This window comes from Bombina bombina, chromosome 2 (genome assembly GCF_027579735.1).
Source record: "Bombina bombina isolate aBomBom1 chromosome 2, aBomBom1.pri, whole genome shotgun sequence".
NCBI classification, from domain to species: domain Eukaryota; kingdom Metazoa; phylum Chordata; class Amphibia; order Anura; family Bombinatoridae; genus Bombina; species Bombina bombina.
The window spans coordinates 1,007,332,625-1,007,356,713 of record NC_069500.1 but is presented as its reverse complement, the minus strand read 5'-3'; the positions used below and the strand labels follow the sequence as shown (position 1 = coordinate 1,007,356,713).

Below are 24,089 nucleotides of genomic sequence, written 5' to 3'. Positions count from 1 at the left end.
GATCAAAGTGCTAGTGTCTGCAGACAAAAAAAGCTTTATAAACTAACTTTATTTTTCTTTTAGTTACTTATATTCCTTTATGGCATTTGATTCTTGTTCCAACAAGGTTCAAATACCATTGTCTTCAATAATATGTATCTAGTTCAATATGCTTCAGAGAACTTTAATACTTTCCGTAATATCTGTTTATTTTATTCATATATATCCATTAAATAATTTATGGTATTTAGGAAACACAGTTACAAAACTGAGCTAAAAAACATTTAGTGCTAGATTACGAGTGGTATGCTATTTAGTGGTCCCGCATTCGTGTGAACTGCACTAGACGAAGGCTTTTTGCGTATGTCAGGATATATATATATATATATATATCCTGACATACGCAAAAAGCCTATGAATATATAGATATATACTTACATAGAGATATCAAGGAAAATCTATTTAAAATACTTACAATATATATATATGTAAAGATATGTACATATGTGTTTATATGTGTATATATGTCTTTAATAGACATGTGCATTTTGTTTTGGGTGAATTTCATTTTCGGACGAATTTTGGCTGATTCAGAGATTCAAACACATCCAAATTTGAGAATCTGCACCATAACTAAAATCCCGAAAAATTCAAAAAATTAAGAAATCAGTTTCCAAATTTTCAGATCTATTATTCATATTCAGAATTTTTCATTGTTCTAATCTAAACCGCAGTTCCCCAACATCGCTGACACTAACTAAATCACTAAATGAAGCTATTAACCCCTTAACCGGCCGTCATTCCCCGACATCACCGACACCAACTAAATCACTAAATAAAGCTATTAACCCCTAAACCGCTGTTCCTTGACATCGCCGACACTAACTAAACCTATTAACCCCTAAACCGCAGTTCCCCGATTTTGTTGACACTAACTAAACCTATTAACCCCTAAACCGTAGTTCCCCAACATCGCTGACACTAACTGAAACACTAAAAATAAACCTATTAACCCCTAAACCGCCATTCCCAAATATCACCAACACTAACTAAACCTTTTAACCCCTAAACCAACGGCCCCCACATCGCAACAACCTAAATTTAAATATTAACCCCTAAACCTAACACCCCCTAACTTTAACATAATTAAAATTAAAATTAAAATTAAAAAAACTAAGATTACTAAAAAAAATAAAACTACAATTACAAAAAATAATAAACACTAAAATAAAAAAAATAAAAAAACTACCATTGCAAAAATTAACAAACAAAATTATCCAAAAAAAATAAAAAATATTACTATTTTAATACCCAGTTTATAAAAAAAAACACCCCAAAATAAAAATCCCTAATCTCTAATAAACTACCAATAGCTCTTAAAAGGGCCTTTTGTAGGGCACTGCCCTGAAGTTAACAGCTCTTTTGCAAAAAAATTAAAACAAACCCCCCCTAACATTACAAACCCTCACCCCCTAAACCCACAAAATAAAAAAAACCTAACTAAAAAAAAAACCTAATCTACCCATTGCCCTGAAAATTGCATATGCATGGGCATTGCCCTTGTAAGGGCATTCAGCACTTTTACTGCCCTTAAAAGGGCATTCAGCTCTTTTTCGGCCTGTTAAAATAAAAAAAGCCCGGCGAACGATCTTCATCCCAGCGGCGAAGCATCTTCATCCAGGCGGATCCATGTTCATCCATCGCTGGACCGGCATCTTCTTAATCCCTGCGGAGGCGGATCAGTCGATGTGCGGAGGCGGAGGTCTATCGGTCTGATGTGGAGGCCAATAGGATTTAAGTAGCTCTCATTCCTATAGGCTGATTTTTATTTTTTTGCAAAAGTGCTGTTAACTTTAGGGCATTGCCCTACAAAAGGCCATTTTAAGGGCCCTTGGTAGTTTATTATAGATTAGTTTTTTGTTTTTTTTTGGGGTGTTTTTGTTTTTTTTTAAAACGGGGTATTAGAATAGGAATTATTTTTATTTTTTTGGATAATTTTCGGCTAGATTACGAGTCTTGCGTTATGAGTAAAAAAGTAGCGTTAAGCCTCATAACGCTGCTTTTTAACTACCGCTGCTATTACGAGTTTTGTAGGTACAGCTGTCCCGCACACTTTTTTGGCCGTACCGCAAATTAACTTACGCAATTTGCGTATAGTCTTTTTTTCAATGGGACTTCCATTGCGCCGGTATTACAAGCTTTTTTTTTTTAGGCCAAAAAGTGAGCGGTACAGCCTATCCCGCAAGATTTGTAACGCATTCTAAAGTCAGTAGTTATGAGTTTTACACTACAGAGCTGTAGCTTAAAACTCATAACTAAAGTGCTAAACAGTACACTAACGGCCATAAACTACCTATTAACCCCTAAACCAAGGCCCTCCCGCATCGCAAACACTTAAATAAAATTATTAACCCCTAATCTGCCCTAATCTGCCTCTGTGGACATCGCCACCACTAGAATAAACATATTTACCCCTAAACCGCTGCACTCCCGCCTCACAAACACTAGTTAAATATTATTAACCCCTAATCTGCTTCCCTAACATCGCCACCACCTACCTACATTTATTAACCCCTAGTCTGCCGCCCCCAACGTTGTCGCCACTATACTATATTTATTAACCCCTAAACCTAAGTCTAACCCTAACACCCCCTAACTTAAATATAATTAAAATAAATCTAAAGAAAACCTACTATCATTACCTAAATAATTCCTATTTAAAACTAAATACTTACCTGTAAAATAAACCCTAAGCTAGCTACAATATAACTAATAGTTACATTGTATCTAGCTTAGATTTTACAGGCAAGTTTTTATTTATTTTAACTAGGTAGAATAGTTACCAAATAGTTATTAACTATTTAATAACTACCACGCTAAAATAAATACAAATTTACCTGTAAAATAAAACCTAAGTTACACTAACACTTAACACTACACTACAATTAAATAAATTACCTAAATTAAATACAATTTAATAAATTAAATACAATTACCTAAATTACAAAACAAAACAAACACTAAATTACACAAAATAAAAAACAAATTACAAGATATTTAAACTAATTACACCTAATCTAATAGCCCTATCAAAATAAAAAGCCCCCCCCCCCAAATAAAAAAAAACCCTAGCCTAAACTAAACTACCAATAGCCCTTAAAAGGGCCTTTTGTGGGGCATTGCCCCAAAGAAATCAGCTATTTTACCCGTAAAAAAAAGATACAAACAACCCCCCCAACAGTAAAACCCACCACCCACACAACCAACCCCCCAAATAAAGCCCTAACTAAAAAAAAACTAATCTCCCCATTGTCCTGAAAAGGGCATTTGTATGGGCATTGCCCTTAAAAGGGCATTTAGCTCTATTGCGGCCCAAGCCTTAACCTAAAAATAAAACCCACCCAATAAACCCTTAAAAAAACCTAACACTAACCCCTGAAGATCCACTTACAGTTTTGAAGACCGGACATCCATCCTCAACAAAGCCGGGATAAGTCTTCATCCAAGCCGGGAGAAGTGGTCCTCCAGACGAGCAAAAGTCTTCCTATCAGCAAATAGAATGCAAGCTCAATCCGATTGGCTGATTTGATCAGCCAATAGGATTGAAGTTCAATCCTATTGGCTGATCAAATCAGCCAATAGGATTTTTTCAACCTTAATTCCGATTGGCTGATATAATTCTTTCAGCCAATCGGAATCTAAGGGACGCCATCATGGATGACATCATTTAAAGGAACCTTCCTTTGTCGTTAATCGTCGGAAAGAAGAGGATGCTCCGCGTTGGATGTCTTGAAGATGGACCCACTCCGCGCCGGATGGATGAAGATAGAAGATGCCTTCTGGATGAAGACTCCTGCCCGTCTGGAGGACCACTTCTCCCGGCTTGGATGAAGACTTCTCCCGGCTTCGTTGAGGACTTCTTGCCGCTTCGTTGAGGACTTCTCCTGGCTTCGTTGAGGATGGATGTCCAGTCTTCAAAACTGTAAGTGGATCTTTAGGGGTTAGTGTTAGGTTTTTTTTAAGGGTTTATTGGGTGGGTTTTATTTTTAGGTTAGGGTTTGGGCCGCAATAGAGCTAAATGCCCTTTTAAGGTAAATGCCCATACAAATGCCCTTTTCAGGACAATGAGGGGCTTAGGTTTTTTTAGTTAGGGTTTTATTTGGGTGGTTGGTTGTGTGGGTGGTGGATTTTACTGTTTGGGGGGGTTGTTTGTATTTTTTTTTACAGGTAAAAGAGCTGATTTCTTTGGGGCAATGCCACGCAAAAGGCCCTTTTAAGGGCTATTGATAGTTTAGTTTAAGCTAGGGGGGTTTTATTATTGGGGAGGGCTTTTTTTATTTTGATAGGGCTATTAGATTAGGTGTAGTTAATTTAAATATCTTGTAATTTGTTTTTTATTTTGCGTAATTTAGTGTTTGTTTTTTTGTAATTTAGGTAATTGTATTGTATTTATTTAATTGTATTTAATTTAGGTAATTTAATTGTAGTGTAGTGTTAGGTGTTAGTTGAACTTAGGTTAGGTTTTATTTTTACAGGTAAATTTGTATTTATTTTTGCTAGGTAGTTATTAAATAGTTATTCTACCTAGTTAATATAAATACAAACTTGTCTGTAAAATAAAATTAAAACATAAGCTAGATACAATGTAACTATTAGTTATATTTTAGCTAGCTTAGGGTTTATTTTATAGGTAAGTATTTAGTTTTAAATAGGAATTATTTAGTTATTAATTGTAGGTTTTATTTAGATTTATTTTAATTATATTTAAGTTAGGGGGTGTTAGGGGTTGACTTAGGTTTAGGGGTTAATAAATTTAATATAGTGGCGGCAACGTTGGGGATGGCAGATTAGGGGTTAATAATATTTAAATAGTGTTTGTGAGGCAGGAGTGCGGCGGTTTAGGGGTTAATATGTCTATTATAGTGTCGGCGACGTTGGAGGTGGCAAATTAGGGGTTAATAAGTATAATATAGGTGTCGGCGATGTCGGGGGCGGCAGATTAGGGGTTAATAAGTGTAAGATTAGGGGTGTTTAGACTCGGGGTTCATGTTAGGGTGTTAGGTGTAAACATAACTTTTGTTTCCCCATAGTAATCAATAGGGCTGCATTACTGATCTTTACGCTGCTTTATTGCAGGTGTTAGGCTTTTTTTTCAGCCGCAAAGAAAAACAACAAAATATCAGCGCTAGTGAACTGATCTAATCCTATCACCTGTATATCTCTAAAAAACAATCACCTTACAAAATATGCTTCAAATAAAACGTGCACTATCACATATAAAATTCATCACCTACAGAAAAAAGGAGAATAACATACATACAATTAATAATACAAAAATTATCAGTAAGTAAATGCAAACCTGAAATCCACATCTACTTCAGATAAAAAGTCCCATAATCGAATGATTATGGTTTTTTTTTTGCCAGCTCTCCCCATTGATGTCTATGGGGAAATCGTGCATGAGCACGTATAACCAGCTCACCGCTGACTTAAGCAGCGCTGGTATTGGAGTGCGGTACGGAGCACAATTTTGCTCTATGCTCACTTCTTGCCTTTTAATGCCAGGTTTATAAAAACCTGTAATACCAGCGCTGTAGGTAAGTGAGCAGTGAGAATAATGTGCAAGTTAGTACCGCATCCCTCTTAACGCAAAACTCGTAATCTGGACGTAAGTCTGTTATTTTTTGTAATGGTAGTTTTTTTATTTTTTGTAATTTTAGTGTTTATTATTTTCTAATTGTAGTTTTTATTTTTTAGTTATGTTAGGTTTTTAATTTTTAGTAATGTTAGGTTTTATAAGTTTAAGTTTGGGTTTTATTTTTATTTCACAGGTAAGTTTGTATTTATTTTAACTAGGTAGTTAGTAAATAGCTATATTGTAGCTAGCTTAGGTTTTATTTTTATTTCACAGGTAAGTTTGTATTTATTTTAACTAGGTAGTTAGTAAACAGCTATATTGTAGCTAGCTTAGGTTTTATTTTTATTTTACAGGTAAGTTTGTATTTATTTTTAAATAGGTAGTTAGTTAAAAATGGTAACTTTAATTTAGGTCTATTTGAATTTTTTTTTAAAGTTAGGGGGTGTTAGGTTTAGGGGCAAAATAGTTTAATTTAGGTTGTTGCAATGTGGGGGTCAGCGGTTTAGGGGTTAATAGGTTTTGTTAGTGTTGGTGACGTTTGGGAACAGCAGTTTAGAGGTTAATAGGTTTATTTAGTGTTTTAGTTAGTGTCAGCTATGTTTGGGAACGAAAGTTTAGGGGTTAATAGGTTTATTTAGTGTTTCAGTTAGTGTCAGCGATGTCGGGGATTTAGAGTTAATAGGTTTAGTTAGTATCGGCGATGTTTGGGAACGGCGGTTTAGGGGTTAATAGGTTTAGTTAGTGTTGGTAATGTTGAGGGAACTGCGGTTTAGGGGTTAATAGCTTTATTTAGTGATTTAGTTAGTGTTGGCGATGTCGGGGAACTGTGGTTTAGGGATTAATACAGGGAGTGCAGAATTATTAGGCAAGCTGTATTTTTGAGGATTAATTTTATTATTGAACAACAACCATGTTCTCAATGAGCCCAAAAAACTCATTAATATCAAAGCTGAATAGTTTTGGAAGTAGTTTTTAGTTTGTTTTTAGTTATAGCTATTTTAGGGGGATATCTGTGTGTGCAGGTGACTATTACTGTGCATAATTATTAGGCAACTTAACAAAAAACAAATATATACCCATTTCAATTATTTATTTTTACCAGTGAAACCAATATAACATCTCAACATTCACAAATATACATTTCTGACATTCAAAAACAAAACAAAAACAAATCAGTGACCAATATAGCCACCTTTCTTTGCAAGGACACTCAAATGCCTGCCATCCATGGATTCTGTCAGTGTTTTGATCTGTTCACCATCAACATTGCGTGCAGCAGCAACCACAGCCTCCCAGACACTGTTCAGAGAGGTGTACTGTTTTCCCTCCTTGTAAATCTCACATTTGATGATGGACCACAGGTTCTCAAAGGGGTTCAGATCAGGTGAACAAGGAGGCCATGTCATTAGATTTTCTTCTTTTATACCCTTTCTTGCCAGCCACGCTGTGGAGTACTTGGACACGTGTGATGGAGCATTGTCCTGCATGAAAATCATGTTTTTCTTGAAGGATGCAGACTTCTTCCTGTACCACTGCTTGAAGAAGGTGTCTTCCAGAAACTGGCAGTAGGACTGGGAGTTGAGCTTGACTCCATCGTCAACCCGAAAAGGCCCCACAAGCTCATCTTTGATGATACCAGCCCAAACCAGTACTCCACCTCCACCTTGCTGGCGTCTGAGTCGGACTGGAGCTCTCTGCTCTTTACCAATCCAGCCACGGGCCCATCCATCTGGCCCATCAAGACTCACTCTCATTTCATCAGTCCATAAAACCTTAGAAAAATCAGTCTTGAGATATTTCTTGGCCCAGTCTTGACGTTTCAGCTTGTGTGTCTCGTTCAGTGGTCGTCGTCTTTCAGCCTTTCTTACCTTGGCCATGTCTCTGAGTATTGCACACCTTGTGCTTTTGGGCACTCCAGTGATGTTGCAGCTCTGAAATATGGCCAAACTGGTGGCAAGTGGCATCTTGGCAGCTGCACGCTTGACTTTTCTCAGTTCATGGGCAGTTATTTTGCGCCTTGGTTTTTCCACACGCTTCTTGCGACCCTGTTGACTATTTTGAATGAAACGCTTGATTGTTCGATGATCACGCTTCAGAAGCTTTGCAATTTTAAGAGTGCTGCATCCCTCTGCAAGATATCTCACTATTTTTGACTTTTCTGAGCCTGTCAAGTCCTTCTTTTGACCCATTTTGCCAAAGGAAAGGAAGTTGCCTAATAATTATGCACACCTGATATAGGGTGTTGATGTCATTAGACCACACCCCTTCTCATTACAGAGATGCACATCACCTAATATGCTTAATTGGTAGTAGGCTTTCGAGCCTATACAGCTTGGAGTAAGACAACATGCATAAAGAGGATGATGTGGTCAAAATACTCATTTGCCTAATAATTCTGCACTCCCTGTAGGTTTAGGTAGTTTTGGCGATATGGGGGGCAGCGGTTTAGGGGTTAATAGCTTTATTTACTTTTGGTGATGTGGGTTGCGGCGGCGGCTTTAGATAATTCTGTTTCGGCAATCGCCGGCATATTAGTTATGTTTAGTTAAATCTTTTTTTCAGATTCTTTCTTTTTTTTAGATCAATTCTTTATTCATATGCATTATTCTATTCTAAACTTCAGAATAGAATAATGCATGTGAATAAAGAGTGGATCCGAAAAAATGAGCATATATTTGAAAAAACGATTTAACTTAATATAACTAGTTTGGCGAAACAATTTTTTTTTTAATTTAAACTTAACTAAACTAATTTGCCGAAACGAAATTATTAATTTAATTAATGAAAACGAAACTAAATTTTTAGCGTTGTACATGTCTCGTCTTTAAATACATACATACACATATGAATACATAAATGCATATGTACACAAACATATATATATATATACATATATATATATGTACATAATTTATGTATGTATCTCTATGTTTAATCCCTTTACATGTATTTTTTTCTAACACCTGGACCTCATATACTTTTTAATGCAATTTAAATTACAAAAAAAACCCAAACCCAAAAAACAGACAGTGTTATTATGAGTGTAACTACATTTTAATGTATTTTTGATGTGTTTTGTGTCACTTTTTTGTAACAGTTAACCAGAGCTCTGAAGTCCCGCTAACCCAACACGTGTTAAATTCAATTGCGCTCAAGCAAAGTCGTTTACTTTCAACTCATAATTTCTGTTGTACACAAAAATACCTCCTCCTATCACTTGTGCACTACAATTAGCGTGCCACTCGCAATTTAACCCTTATACAGGTATTAAAATATAGAAATATGGAATGTTTATTAATCCAATTTTTTATAACACAGCCATTTCTATGTTTTCAATACAGTTTATTTGTTTAACTGTTTAGTTATTTCTAATAAATATATTTCAACCTGTGCAGAATTAAAATAGCATTGTGTGTCTACAGAACCCATGTGATGACAGGAGACACAGAGACATATGGTCTAGAGTTAAAACCTGCGATCGTCTCCCAAAATTCCTTGTAATAGGACCCCAAAAAACAGGTAAGTGACTTTTCCAATTGTCATTAGAGGATTGAATGTGCCACCCTGCTGTTCTAAAACATTTTTTTCTCATTTTACTAAGCATTTGCTTTTGCATTTTTTTCCTTTTAAAATAGTGTCAAAAAGATAAGCATTCACAAAGCTGTAAGGTATTTGCCTTTTTCCTTGCCAAATAATTGCAATTAAACATTAATCAATAAATATATACTACTTTTGGCTTACTAGATGCTGATGTTAATGGGTTTTAAGCTAATTCTACTAAACATAAAGGAAAATATTGACCTTTACAACTAGTATTAGAAAATATGAAACATTTTTAAACCTGTAAACAGACATATTAAATAAAACCATATTAATTATTAAAAATTATGTTGATTAAAAATGTTTATATATTACAGGTACCTATAAAATTAAAAAAAAATTACAATTTGGAATATTGTGTATTAGTATAACAAAATTAAACTTTCATAATTCAAATAGAATGTTTAATTTTAAGAGTTTTTTTCCCATTTACTACAGTCCAGTGTGAGCAATGTTTAGTATGAAGCTTATTGCTGTGAATAATTTATTTTTGCCTTTCTGTTTTATGTGAGTAAAAGTTGTTTGTGAGGCAGGTAAAGCAGTTGAACAACTGTCTTTAGGATACACAAAGGAAATGTGTACTGCTGCACATTACACCAGCTTTTATAGGATGCTGTCTTTATTTTATTATAATGGATCCTATAGAAAGTTATAAACATCATTATTACTCTGGAGATGATGTACTGCTTGAGAGTATCTAACCCACTATTGATAGCAACAGTTCTTCAACATCATTGTTCAACTCTTACTGTCTGCTGCAATAGTAGGTCATATTGGATCTAGCTTGTAGTGTAAGAGGTGAATTTGTTTAAAAAATGTCCTAAAAAATAGAGAACATATTTTTTAAAGTATAATATCCTTTCCAGTAGTACATTTTATTTATATCTTTCCAAGCTCTCATTATACTAATTGCTTCCAATTGATGTGTCACTATTATTATATTGTATGTCATTTCCATTCTCTGGGGACATACAATATAGTTTTTGTAGTCAAGCAACTTAATTTAAATAACATAATTAAAACATTTGCTAGAGGTTTGTTAAATGTCAACTGATTAAATGGCTATATTGCTTTCATAAAATTGCTATTATATCAAAGTTGTTAAGTAATATGGCAAAATAACACAAAACACATTTTAGGTATATATATATATATATATATATATATATATATATATATATATATATATATATATATATATATATATATATATATATATATATACAGTATATGCATAATTTTATTAAATTGTAGGTCTCCCAATTTATTTCTTGCTGTCATATTAAAAAATAATAATAAGGGGGCGGGCCTAGGGAGCAGCAGCAAGCGAGAAGAGCTCCGCACAAACCAGCAAAAAATAGCTATTTAAAACCTACTTTGGACTGCTTTTTTCGCACCGCTGTATGCCCTTAGCCCACTAATAATTCCTAGGCAGAGTTTGCTGTCCGGAGTGGAGGGGAAAACTGAGACTACCCCCATATTTATTACTGGAGCCGTACATCGCTCCCCCACCAAAGTCGTTAACACACAAGAAGCGCTGCAAAGGCGCGCATCGGAACGGCTGACCCGAGTGACACCATCGGCTAGCGGGGCCGTGCAGGTTGTAACTGACCTCAAGGGAGAGATACCAGCCGAGCAGAAGGCGCCACTGCAACCTTAAGGGGACCGCAACACTCCTTTCCCACCCTTCAGCTGCAAGAACTACCACCCGATCTACCTCGGACTCATCAACTGCCCGACTCCAAGACTGATCCTCGGAACACTGGGCACATTACCGGCAGCCTTGTCCGGATCCTACCTGATAGAGAGGAGACCCTCACTGGAGATTAACTTGGCGCGAAATCTGGCGCCATCTTAAAAACGGAGTTTCCATCCCTGAGGCCCGGCACAAAGTCTGGAGAGCGGAGAGGGTAAAGTATTGGGTACAATCACTGCCTATTTAACCTCTGACAGCACTAGAAGGCATTTTCGCTCATTGAGCCACAAGCACACATTAAAACCCCAATAACGAATTTAAAGAACCGTGACCTGCGGTTTTACTGAGCACCCTGCCGCAGCCTAGTATACACTAAACCATATCTATAACTGCAGACAATTGGCATATTACAGTATAAGGGAGTAAAGACTTTGTTATGGGAAAGAAGCAGTGCGGCTAACGAAACACGCCAAAGGGGACATTACAAGGAAAACAATTAAAATAAAACAATAATAAAAAGGAAAAAAAAAAAAAACATTTGAACCCTGCAAATTACCCGGCTGACAGAGATACTGCTGCCCTGCTATTGGTGGTGTCACATCACAAGGCTGAATTTCATCTCACTCTCTATACAATAGAACTGCGGTAACAGGCTACTCTGATTTCCTAAGTCAGTGTTAAGGAAAACATTTGGCTCCTACACCTTAGAGGGGACACTTGCAGAACTCTGTGCTAAAGGACTTATACTGGTGTTCTGCTTCTCTGGAAAGGGGAGAACTGTATAACTAGATCAGATTTGTCCTGAATGCATGCTTTAACACATGTTTTTTTTTTTCCTTTTCTTTTTTTCCTTTTTCTCCCTTAACAGGATAATGTCACCATCATTTTGAACATTTCATAAGCATTTTGTCATATTCAGGTTGAAAGAGGTTTAGGGATATACCGTTAAAGCATTACTTGCATAGCTAATCTGTATTGATATCTTAAGAGGTATATGGAGAGATATTTAACCAATACTCCCATGGCAAGCCGCAGCAAAGCTAGTTCAGGCAGAAACAAATCTGGAGCTGAACCCTCCAATCAGGGAACCAGCGCTGAAGCCTGCTCAGATAATATTCTGGTTGACACCCATCCTATTGTTAAACAGATATCTCTCCTCTTTATGCCTAAAATTGATAATTTACAAAGAGGGGTTGATACCCTCACAGATGACGTCAAACAGTTTTCCACACGTGTAGCGGAAGCAGAGAATAGAATCTCTGATTTAGAGGACTCTAATGTATCAAACTCTAATAAAATTGAAAACCTAGAAAGACAAGCTATGACCCTGCAATTAAAAGTAGACGACCTAGAAAATAGGTCGAGACGCAATAATGTGCGCCTCCTAGGTCTCCCTGAAACAATTAAGCCAGCAGACATTATCCACTTTGTTGAAAACACACTTCCTTCACTGTTAAAAATTCCCACACAGGATTTGGAGGGAGGGGTAGAGCGAGCCCATAGAGTGGGCCCGGAGAGACCTGGCCTAGATGATATGCCCCAACCCCGGCCGATAATGATTAAGTTCCTACACTTCCAGACTAAAACAGCACTGCTAAGAGCTTATAGAAAAATGGATAACGTAATGTATGAAAACACGCTTACTCTTATTTCAGGATTTCTCAGTTGATCTTATGAAACGTCGCAGGGAATTTTCACCAATTTGTTCAAGGCTTCACAGAGAGGGTAGGCAAGCCTTCTTACTTTACCCAGCCAAGCTAAAAATTATAACCCCCAGAGGTCCAAAATTCTTTGATACACCTACCGCAGCACAACACTTCTTAGAGAGTGGAGGGGCCCCCCCACGCAGCCCACGCCAGAACCACCCAAGAGGGGAAGAGGGTTGAGGCCAATAGACAAACAGGAACTATCCCCCCTAGCTAAGGTTCCACTTTAGGAATTCAATCTAAATAGGAAGCCCTAATGGCTACAAATATAAATGTAAATGAGTCTGCGGATACACGCAGATACAGTTCTTTGGAATTAAGTTTGAGTTTTGTATATTTAAATTTTTTCTTAAGTTATCTTTATGGTTTAAGTAACATGGAACACTTAAGTAGCAGATATGGATTCTTTACATGTAAGCAGAAGCAGGTTGTAAACCCTTTACTGTTTTTTAATACATATATGCATTTGTACTACTCACAGATAGTAAACTATATGGTCTTGGCTCTACAAGTGCACTTCGTATCAATCTGTTTGACAGTCATTATTGTCCTTTTTTTCTTGCTGCATTACCCATGTTCCAGAGAGGCTGCAAGGTGTATGTGTTACTTGAAACACATGGATGGAGGGTATGGATTATATTTGAGTGAACAGAGGCAGGTTGTAAACCCTCTATGGTCTTTTACTGCATATATTCATCTGTATTACTCACAGATTGTAATTAATTTGGTCATGGCTGTGCAAGTGAATTCTATAACAATCTGTTGGAAAGTCACTATTGTTCATTCTTGCATGCTTCATTACGCATATATCAAAGGGGCTACAAAGTATGCTAAAATAACATATCTTATTTTTTCCTTTACCATTTCAGATTTGTTTGTTACTCAGAATGCTGGTGAGGGCTTGGCGGTGGCTCACTGTGGTGGAGGACTGAACCGGGAGTCTATCTACTGCGGTGTAAGGGTTTTTTTTTTTTTGTTTTTTTTTTCTCTCTTCCCCTTTCTCTCCTTTTCTTTCTCCTCTTTATCACCTCCTTTTCCCCTTCCACCACCCTCTTGGGTCTCTTTGCTTGGAAAAATTCTCATCACACGCTTATACACTAGAGGCCAAAATAGGCCTGCGGTCTCAGTTATCTGTGCACGCACCCATATATCAGACATTAAGACAGGCTTAAGGATCCAGTTAGAAGCTAAGATTTAATATCTACTCCTGGAATATTGGGGGTTTCCACTCCCCGATAAAAAGGAAAACAATTCTCACACAACTAAGAAAAAAGAAAGCAGAGATTGCGTTTCTTCAAGAGACGCATCTCCTAGACATGGAACATGAGAAACTGAGATCTGACTGGGTGGGGAGAGTTGAATACTCCTCATATAGCTCTGCTAGTAGAGGGGTGGCAATACTTCTAGGTAAGAAGCTGGAATACGAGGTCAGACAGGTACTTAAAGACCCGGAGGGTAGATACATAATAGTGCAAATTTGTGTAGCAGAGAAAATCTATACCTTATGCAACATTTACGCCCCCAACCTGAAAGATAGAAGTTTTTGGGACAACATTGTGGCAGTTATCTCTCCCTATTTAGACACCCACATCATACTGGGAGGGGATTTTAATCTCACACCCAACCCCCATTGTGATAGGCTGAGAGGGACACATAGCAGTAAGGCTAAAAGGGCACCCAAAGTCTCAGAAAAATTTGAGAGAGATATATTTGCATTGCCTGGAAATTCCCTGGATGTGGTAGACATATGGAAGCAATTAAACCCAGATGGGAAAGATTATACTTGTGCATCACGTGCCTCACCCTCCCTGTCCCGTATTGATATGTTTTTGGTCTCCAACTCTCTTATTACACATGTCATTGATGCTAAAATTGGGGAAGTGGCAGTTTCAGACCACGCACCCATAGCGCTTTTTGTAAACAAAAACCCGTTGGTATGCAACAGACGTACCTTACGATTCCCGAAATATCTAATGTATTCCCAGGAATTTCAGAACTATCTGACACACTGCTGGGATGATTACCGGATGAATAATGCTCAGCATATAGATTCACCGGAGCTATTCTGGGCAACAGCCAAGGTGGTCCTATCGGGCAATGTGGTTGCCTACTTGGCACGCAGGAAAAAACAATGCACGGAGAGAGTTTGCGGACTGAGAGACCGCTTAGCAGAAACTTATCGCACCTATTGCGCTACGCCATCTAGCCTTAATTATCGTAACTACAGTGACACAAAGAAGGAATATGACGCCTTACTGGCCAGTCAGGCCTCACAGGCTCTCCTCCGTACCAGGGGTAAATATTATAGATTCGGAGATAAATCGGGGAAGCTAATGGCGGCATTGGTAAATGTAAATACCTCCTCCAAACATGTCGCTGCCCTGAAACATCAGGGCAAGCTTGTGAAAGATGCTGAATCTATAGCAGAAGCATTTGCGTCTTATTACTCCACCCTATACTCCAGCGACGGCACCCCGGGAACCGAGCTCAGAGATAGGTTCTGGGAAGATATCAATATCCCACGGATCTCAGAATCCCAACTGGAGAAGTTGAATGCACATATAGGGGAAGAAGAGATCCAGAGGACAATAGTGTCCATGTCGCTGGGTAAGGCACCAGGCCCAGATGGGCTACCGATAGAATTCTATCGACTACTAAAGACACAAGTCTCCTCGACGTTGGCGAACGTATACACCTCCTATTTTGAGGGGGAGAGAGCTCCGGTCCCGGAATTCTCCGCTGCATATATTACTCTAATTCCTAAACCAGGGAAAGACAACACACTACCAGAGTCTTACCGTCCGATCTCCTTATTAAACTCGGACTACAAGATACTAACCAAATTACTGGCAGAAAGGCTAAAATTTATACTGCCTGACATCATACATAAGGATCAAACGGGATTCATGTATGCAAGATCATCTGTGGTTAACGTCCGTAGGGTCCTACAGGTCGTTCAACACTACAGAACGGAGAGAGGCGGTGACTCTGCGGGGGAGAGAGCGGAGGCCTTCCTGCTGTCTCTCGATGCAGAGAAGGCCTTTGACCGAGTGGAATGGGATCATCTTTTCCACACCATGGCTAAAGCCCACTTCTCTGGCCCCTTCCTGACCTTCATAAAAAATTTATATCGAACCCCCTTTGCTAACATACTAGTCAATAATATGTTCTCAGCAAACATCCATTTACATAGAGGGACCCGACAGGGATGCCCATTATCACCCCTCCTCTTTAATATCGCCCTTGAACCACTGGCTATCAAACTTAGACAAGCTTTTCCTGGCCTAGATTTAGCTGGGAATCCACAACACCTGGCGCTTTACGCGGATGATATGCTCCTTTTTGTCCAAGACCCCCAGAAACATATCCCGCGGATTTTAGAGACTCTCACTGACTTTGGCCTGTTTTCAGGTTACAAGGTCAATATGCAGAAATCAGAGATTTTGTGGCTGCTTAGAAAGAACGGCACGGATGAAGATTTCCCGTTCTCGGTGGCTAAACATGATATCACATATCTTGGCATCAAGATATCTGCTAACCCCAATAAATTATACGCGAATAATCTAACGCCCTTGTGTGCAAAACTGCAGGCACAAATGAATAGCTGGAGATCGCTACCTCTGTCACTCTCAGGTAGGATCAACCTCCTCAAAATGGTGATACTCCCCCGCCTTCTTTACCCACTTCTCATGCTACCCCTACTCTTAACCAAAGCGGATGTCAAACTGTTAAACTCGGCAGCGACCCGGTTCATTTGGAGAGGGGGTAAACCACGAATTTCGAGAGAGAAACTGAGTATGGGTTTCCTTAATGGGGGTCTGGCTTTGCCAGACTTCAGACTGTACAACTGGGCGGCTCTAATACGTCTGGTGGTGGATTGGCAGGTGGGCACACACCACTTTTGTCGGCCCTCCCTGGAGCAAGCGGTCTTGGGGAACATCTCCTTAGCATATTTACCACATATCTCCAACATGAGATCTGTGAAGGCCTTGGGCCTCAGTACGCTGTACAGCGAACCGCTCAAGGCTTGGCATCAGGCTCACAAGTTCCTGAAAAAATCGTGCCACGCCTCCAGTTACTTGCCAATGCTCAAAAATCCAGACTTTCCAGCGGGTTCGGAGACCCAACCTTTCTTAGTCTGGGAACAGAAGGGACTTAGATCCCTCAAACAGTTGCTAGACCCAATCTCAAAAGAGGTCAAGAACTTTGGTACCCTACAGAGAGAGTTTGGGCTACCACGGGCCCACTTCTTTGCCTTTTTACAGGCACGCCACTACATTGGAACCCTGATCCGGAAGGCGCCGGAATTCTGGGAGGGCTCCCCTTTCCGCATCACGCAAACATTGTACAAAATGGGAAAATTCTCCTTATCTGAAATTTATCAAACACTATTACAACAGCGAGCGCAGAATATGCGAGACTCGTTGCTGCAGGGATGGGCAAGAGAGGGAACCGGCAACATAGCTTGGGAAGATGTACGACGAGGCCTAGAAAGAACAAAATCAGCCACATTGTCTGCCATGTTCAGGGAATCCCAGATACGTTTTCTACACAGGGCATATCTCACGCCGAGAACACTAGCCAAATGGATCCCCACACGCTCTAATGAGTGTGTTAAGTGCTGGAGAGAAGCTCCTACTCTCTTGCATTATATGTGGGAATGCCCTTCAGTCAGGCAATATTGGGGTAAAATACAATACTGGATTAATCAATCCTTGCAGATACGCCTTAGACTAAACCCAGAAGCCATCATATTCTTACAATGGGACACTCAGCATAAGCAACAAGATGCAGTACTGAGTCTAGTAATACTGTTAGCCAGAAAGTGCATTTTAAAAAATTGGACGGTAAGAAAGAGTCCATCCTTCCAGAGCTTTAGAAACCTACTTAGAACACAAATATTCACAGAGCAGATGGATGTTAGGTTGGATGTCCAAAATAGACTGGGTCTATTCCTGCGTAAATGGCGCAGACTTATACTTACTTTCGAACTAGAGATCCAAAGACAGATTTTGATACCATTTAAAGACTCAGCAATATTTATGGAGGCTGGGTTGAGGGGGGAATGGGAACACCTATTCTAGGCGACAATAGCTCAATGTGGGATGTAGATTCTCCCCCCCCCCCCTTTTGCCCCCCCTCTTGTCTCCCCTTTTCTGAAGGCTACTTCACAACCCATTGATTTCTCCCATCCTCCTACTACTACTCCATTTTCCTCCCTTTTTTTTTTTTTTTTTTTGCCACCGTCGAGCCCTCATTACTGATAAATATAGGTTAGGTTAGTTTGGTTAATAAATTAGGTTAGTAGGGTTAAGAATTAGTTTTAAACTTGAACAGAAAACGGAAAATGGTTATGTTGGGGAAATGCAAACACACAGACTGTGAAACAAAAAAATGTTACTTATGAAGAAATCAGAATGTATATACTTCAGAAACATGTCATGCTTTCAATACCTAGAATCTATTATGTACCATTCTGTTAATGTAAGAAAAATCTTCTGATTGACTTGTGAATATGATATGAAGATGTGTATTGCTTTGCCTGACAACAATAAAAAGATATTTAAAAAAAAAAAAAAATAATAATAATAAATAAATAAATAAATAAATAAATAAATAAAGGTTTCATATATGTTTCCCCTCTTCTAGACAACAGTCCTTGCTGGTAACATCAACTGAAATATCTTGTCCTTCACTTTTTTCTTTTTTTATATACCTTAGATATGAAGATGTTATGGCCAATTGTATTATTTAGTTCTAACACTAATATAAGATGTTGTGTCTCACTATTACTATCTAAAAAAAATAATATTCTTCTGTATTTTTGTTGAAAAATGATATTGAGGTATATAATTGTTTAGTTTAACATTCAACAAATCCCAAAAAACATTGTTACACAGATTTGTTCTAGAAGCCACAATACTGGCATTATTCCTCCTCTGTGTTCCACCCAAACCTAGGCTTTATTTGTGACCACAAAGTAACCATAAAAGTAAATCTATAAATATATCTGAAGCCATCATGACCAAGCCCACTTAGTCCCTTTCTGACAAGAAGATTCATCTTAAAAGTAACATTTTAATAATACTCTTGATTGAAGTACATAGGAATTAAAAAATATCAAGCTTTTTAACTCCAGACTTTCTGATTGAATCAAGACTCTGACTTTGTTTTCTTACTTCCACCCCTAAGTTCATTGGAAACTATTGATAAGAAATTACTTTGTGTGTTAATCCGATTGCCTAAAAGCAATTTTTTTTATTATTATGGGCTAGATTACAAGTGAAGCGCTATTTAACACTCCAATTTGCTGCTATTTAACTGCTCCAACATTTGCTGCGCTAGAAGTATTATGAGTTGAAAGTAAACTGTTTTCGCTTTTGTGCTAACCAGACGAATTTAGGATATCACACACAAAATAACTTATTCCCTCATTGAAGTCAATGCAGCAAAAAAGTGGGGGGAAAAAAACACCCTACTCACATGTAAACCCGATTGCATATTCTCAAGGGTGCTTACCCAACATGAATATATGTATATTTGACATTCCAAAGTTCTTCACATACAAGAATATGTTATATTTATATATATATATATATATATATATATATATATATATATATATATATATATATATACATATATATATATACATATATATATATACTGTATATATATATATATATATATATATATATATATATATATATATATATATATATATATATATATATATATATATATGATTTTGTTTGGTAATATATATATATATATATATTTATATATATATACCAGATGCAGTGACTAACCTTTCCATTTTAAATCTTAGCTGTGAGCTACCTGGTGAATGCTGGGTTTCCTTTATGTGTTATATATATATATATATATATATACCTATATATACATACTTAGAACATATTCTGCTATGTGCAGAACATTGGAATATGAAATATTTACAGTAAATTAATAGTATGGTATGAATATTGCATAAATATGTTTTTACATGTTTTCATCTACTTAAAGGGACAGTCAAGGCCCAAAAAAACTTTTATTTTTCAAATAGGGCATGTAATTTTAAACAACTTTCCAATTTACTTTTATCAACAATTTTGCTTTGTTCTCTTGGTATTCTAGTTGAGAGCAAACCTAGAAAGGCTAATATGATAATTTCTAAGCCCTTGAAGGCCGCCTCTAATCACATGCTTCTGTATTTGCTTTTCACAGCAGGGGAGAGTAGTTCAGGTAAACCATATAGATAGCATTGTGATCACGCCCGTGAGTTGTGGCAGACACTGCACTAATTGGCTAAACTGCAAGTCAATAGATAATAACTAAAAGTCATGTGATTAGGGGCGGTCAGAAGATGCTTAGATACAAGATAGTCACAGCAGTAAAAAGTATATTAATATAACAGTGTTGGTTATGCAAAACTGGGGAATGGGTAATAAAGGGATTATCTATCTTTTTAAACAACAAAAATTCTGGTGTTGACTGTCCCTTTAACTGCAAAGGGCTCCAGTGCACTTATATATTTGTCTATATATATGTACATATGTATTTATGTGTATATATGTCTGTAAATACATGTATATACAAATAAATACATATGTACACACACACACACACATATATATACAGTAATCTTGTATATATATATATGTATCTCATTGTTAAAAGCCCTTTGCCTGCTTTTTTTTTCTAACCCCTGAGACCTCATATCTTTGAGCCTGTATAACTTTTTTGTGCAATTTTTTTTTAAATAATTTTTTATTAGATGGTGTTTTTATGAATGTAACTGTTATGTATTTTTTATGTGTTTTGTGACACTTTTTTTTGTTTTGCAAAATATTTAACCAGAGCTCTGAGGATACAGTAATCATTCTAGTGCATATCACGATTGAGATCAAGCGATCGTGTTTGCTTTCAACTTTTAATAGGAGCAGAAAACCCAACTCATGCAAGCACTCGTGATAAACCCCTTATCGATTGCGCGTAACTGTTAACGCGCCACTCGAAATCATGGAAAGGAGATATATACACTGACTGATAAGTAGTAATGACTGGAAGGTAAATCTGATATGGTTATTGATGGACCAGAATACTGTGCAGGAAATTGGGACCACAGGAGTACAGACTGGGTCAGCAGTAGGTTACAATGGAGGCTAGACACAACTGAGGTTGAATAGAGGCTGGGTACAGCTAAAGCTGGACAGAGGCTGGATTCTGCAGACACTTGAAAGAGACTGAATGCTTGCAGACACTCGACAGAAACTGGATGCTGCAGACACTTGGCAGAGAGTGGATACTGCAGACACTTGGCAGAGACTGAATACTTGCAGAGACTGGATACTGGCGACACTTTGCAGCAGCTAGATGCAGCAGCCTCTTGTCTGAAACTGGATTCTGCAAACACTTGGCAGAAACTGTAAGCTCCAGATACTTGGCATACTGGGTACTGCAGACACTTGACGGGTAACAATGATTGCACCATACAGTCTGTGAAACCCCAGCTTGGTTGGATAAAGGCCCAGGCTGGGTTGGAGGATAGCCCACTTTTGGAAATTTGTGAGCCATCACCAAGGCTAGGAATAGGTGCAGTAGGACTGGAGGAAGCAAGGTTAAAACCCACACAGGTAGCAAAGTACTGAATCAATAATCAGGAGGTAGAGTATATGTCCAAGCCTAAGGGTCAAATTACCATAGAATAAATCAATCTTTGCTTAGCAAGAAGAGCAAATCCTAAGGCAGAATTTGTGAAGCAATCCAGGAAAAAAGTAATCAGGCTCATATATAAACAAAGGCGCAAAATAATAATCTCAGGGCAAGGAAATAAATGCTCATTGACTGTAAATAAAGCTGATTAGGAAACCACCTGCAATTGGAAGGCAGGTAGAGCCAGAAAACCAGCCAGGACACGCTTAGTCAGACTGTCAGAGCCCTCAAGTGGCTCAGAGGAAAGCCCTAGGTTAAGGAACATAGAGACCCAATTTGGACACATTGGGCTCCATGTCATTAGACCGCTGCTTCCTACACCACCTCTTAGGTGGCGAGGCAAAATCACAGAGAGCACGCTAGCTCTCTGTGATTGACAGCCCCTTCAGTCGCGTGATTGGTCGCGCGATTGAAGGGGCGGGCATTACACACTCCGACGAGTGTGTAATGATACATATGGGCAAGCGGATCAACAGATTCGCTGCCAGTGTGTAGCGAAGGCGTGCGGACAGCTTTGTGAGTTGAGAAGTTGTCCGCCCGCCATTTAGTACATGGAGCCCATTATGAGAGTGGAAGGTATGACTTACGTGCGATACTCAATGTCATCTTTCTGGGTCTCTTTCCAGTCTCTACTGAACTGCTTATGATACACCTACCTGTTAATATTAATGGCATTCTAGAGGCCTTATTCTCCAAACAGATGTGGAACTTGACTTTTCTCACTCCAGGACCATATTGTTGCCACATAGTCTGTACAATCAACTGCCAGTCGCTAAAATTGTGAACGCAGAAAAGTTTTCCTTTTTTTCCCATGCTGTTTAAAGGGACAGTAAACCCAAACATTTTCTGTTATGATTCAAGTAGGGAATACAATTTTAAACAACATTCCAATTTACTTCTATTATCTCATTTGCTTAATTTGTTACATATCCTTTGTTGAAGAAATAGCAATTCACATGGGTGAGCCAATCACATGAGGCATCTATGTGCAGCAACCAATCAGCAGCTCCTGGGCATATCTAGATATGCTTTCAAGGAAACTATATCAAGAGAGTGAAGCAAATTAGATAATAGATGTTTATTAGAAAGTTGTTTAAAATTGCATGCTCTTTCTAAATCATGAAAGAAAAAAATTGGGTTTCATGTCCCTTTAATGTCACCTACCAGAGCTAAAATTTTCAGTGTGGTAAAAAAATTACTGAAAAATTATCATTACGTTTTAGGAGAAGCAAAGAGAAGCTCCTTCTAGAAAGTACAGTTACAGACTTTACAGCCTCAAGGAAGTTTCTATTTGTACCCAAATCATTGCCAATTATGTGGTCACAAAAAGAGCAGGATAATATATAGAACAAATGTAAACATAGTATATTTTTTAGATTTTTTCTCACAAGTGCCAAATCCTTCTGAACAAATAAAGGACATAAGAGAATATTTTTTTTAAATATTATTTCCAGCACCAAAACATTTTTTCTTCTCATGTAAATGATTTTTATTGATGTTTTAAGAAACATAAACAACAATGCAATAACAGAATCATAAATAAAGTAGGTTAAACATTCACCTGGGATCAAGTGAGAGCACAGCAATATCAATATAACATGTTGGGCAACGTCCAAGTGCAATATAACCTTTAGCAAAAACAAAGAAACTTAGAAAAAAGGAATAACATATAAAGGAAAAGAAAGGGGGACATAAAGAACCTGTCTTCTCTCAGGGAAACTGTCTAGGAACAATAATTATCAGACGTCTGAGGAAGGGGTGAATGCCCCAAAACGTCACAACATTTTAAAGAGTGCTGTGTTATAAACCCAGAGAGTGCATATATTGTATTGTTCTATTTGACTGCTTATGCACCCTGGTCTATAAACTTTGGCGAGTGGGAGTGCGCTATCTTCTGTCTATCTATCTATCTATCTATCTATCTATCTATCTATCTATCTATCTATCTATCTATATATATATATATATATATATATATATATATATATTATTAAAAAAATACATAATCCTACTTGGTATCTTCTGTTCCTCCGCCCCCCCCCCCCTTTTAATTTCCTCTTTTGTCTGGGCTGTGATATAGAGAGCAGTCCCACCGACTCTCTATATAGGCTTCCAAAGGGCTTTCAAATGGCTGGACTTCAAGAGTGTCAAATGGCAAACACACTGATTGGATTCTCATTGGAATTGTCACAGAAAAATGCAGTGGCGTCACTACGGGGGTGCGGGCCGCACCTGCGTGACACCCTCCAGGGGGTGACACCACCAAAATGTTTTTTTTTTTTTTTTAATTTTATTGAAATTCAAATAAATACAATGTAGAGATGCATATATTTTTTTTATTAGAGGGGCCAGCATTTGTGAACATTAGTGGGACTGGGGAAGTTGTAGACACATATTTTTGAGCCATTTCCACAAATAGTTTTCCCGGCTGCTTTTGCTTGTTTGTACTTTGCTCCTCCACTGCCCAATTTCACTATGAATGTTGTGGGCGTGCCGTGGGGCTTGCATAGTTGCACTACTAGCCTAAACCTGCCTGCCTATCTGTGCTCACTGCTCAGTGGCATGTGGATCAGTGGAGTCACTCACTGCTGTCTCTCTAATCGGGAACTGGGAAATCATGAGGGGGATGACTGCCTGACACTGTCTCTAAAGTTACGGTACACTAAGTTCAGACTGAAGAGGTAGGAGGGGAGGGCAGGTGGGCGTCTGGGGATGAGCAGAGAGCAGAGGTGCTTGGCCATAAGAAGCGGTAGACACG

At 38.0% G+C, this 24,089-nt stretch overlaps 1 protein-coding gene across 1 annotated transcript in view; it reads left to right on the top strand.

Annotated features, from left to right (window-relative positions):
- LOC128649980 (bifunctional heparan sulfate N-deacetylase/N-sulfotransferase 4) overlaps positions 1-24,089 on the top strand; it is a 904,342-nt gene that overhangs the window by 742,366 nt on the left and 137,887 nt on the right. Inside the window, exon 7 of the mRNA XM_053703589.1 lies at positions 9,040-9,136. Coding sequence (XP_053559564.1) covers positions 9,040-9,136 — 97 coding nt within the window. The remainder of the gene's footprint in view (positions 1-9,039; positions 9,137-24,089) is intronic.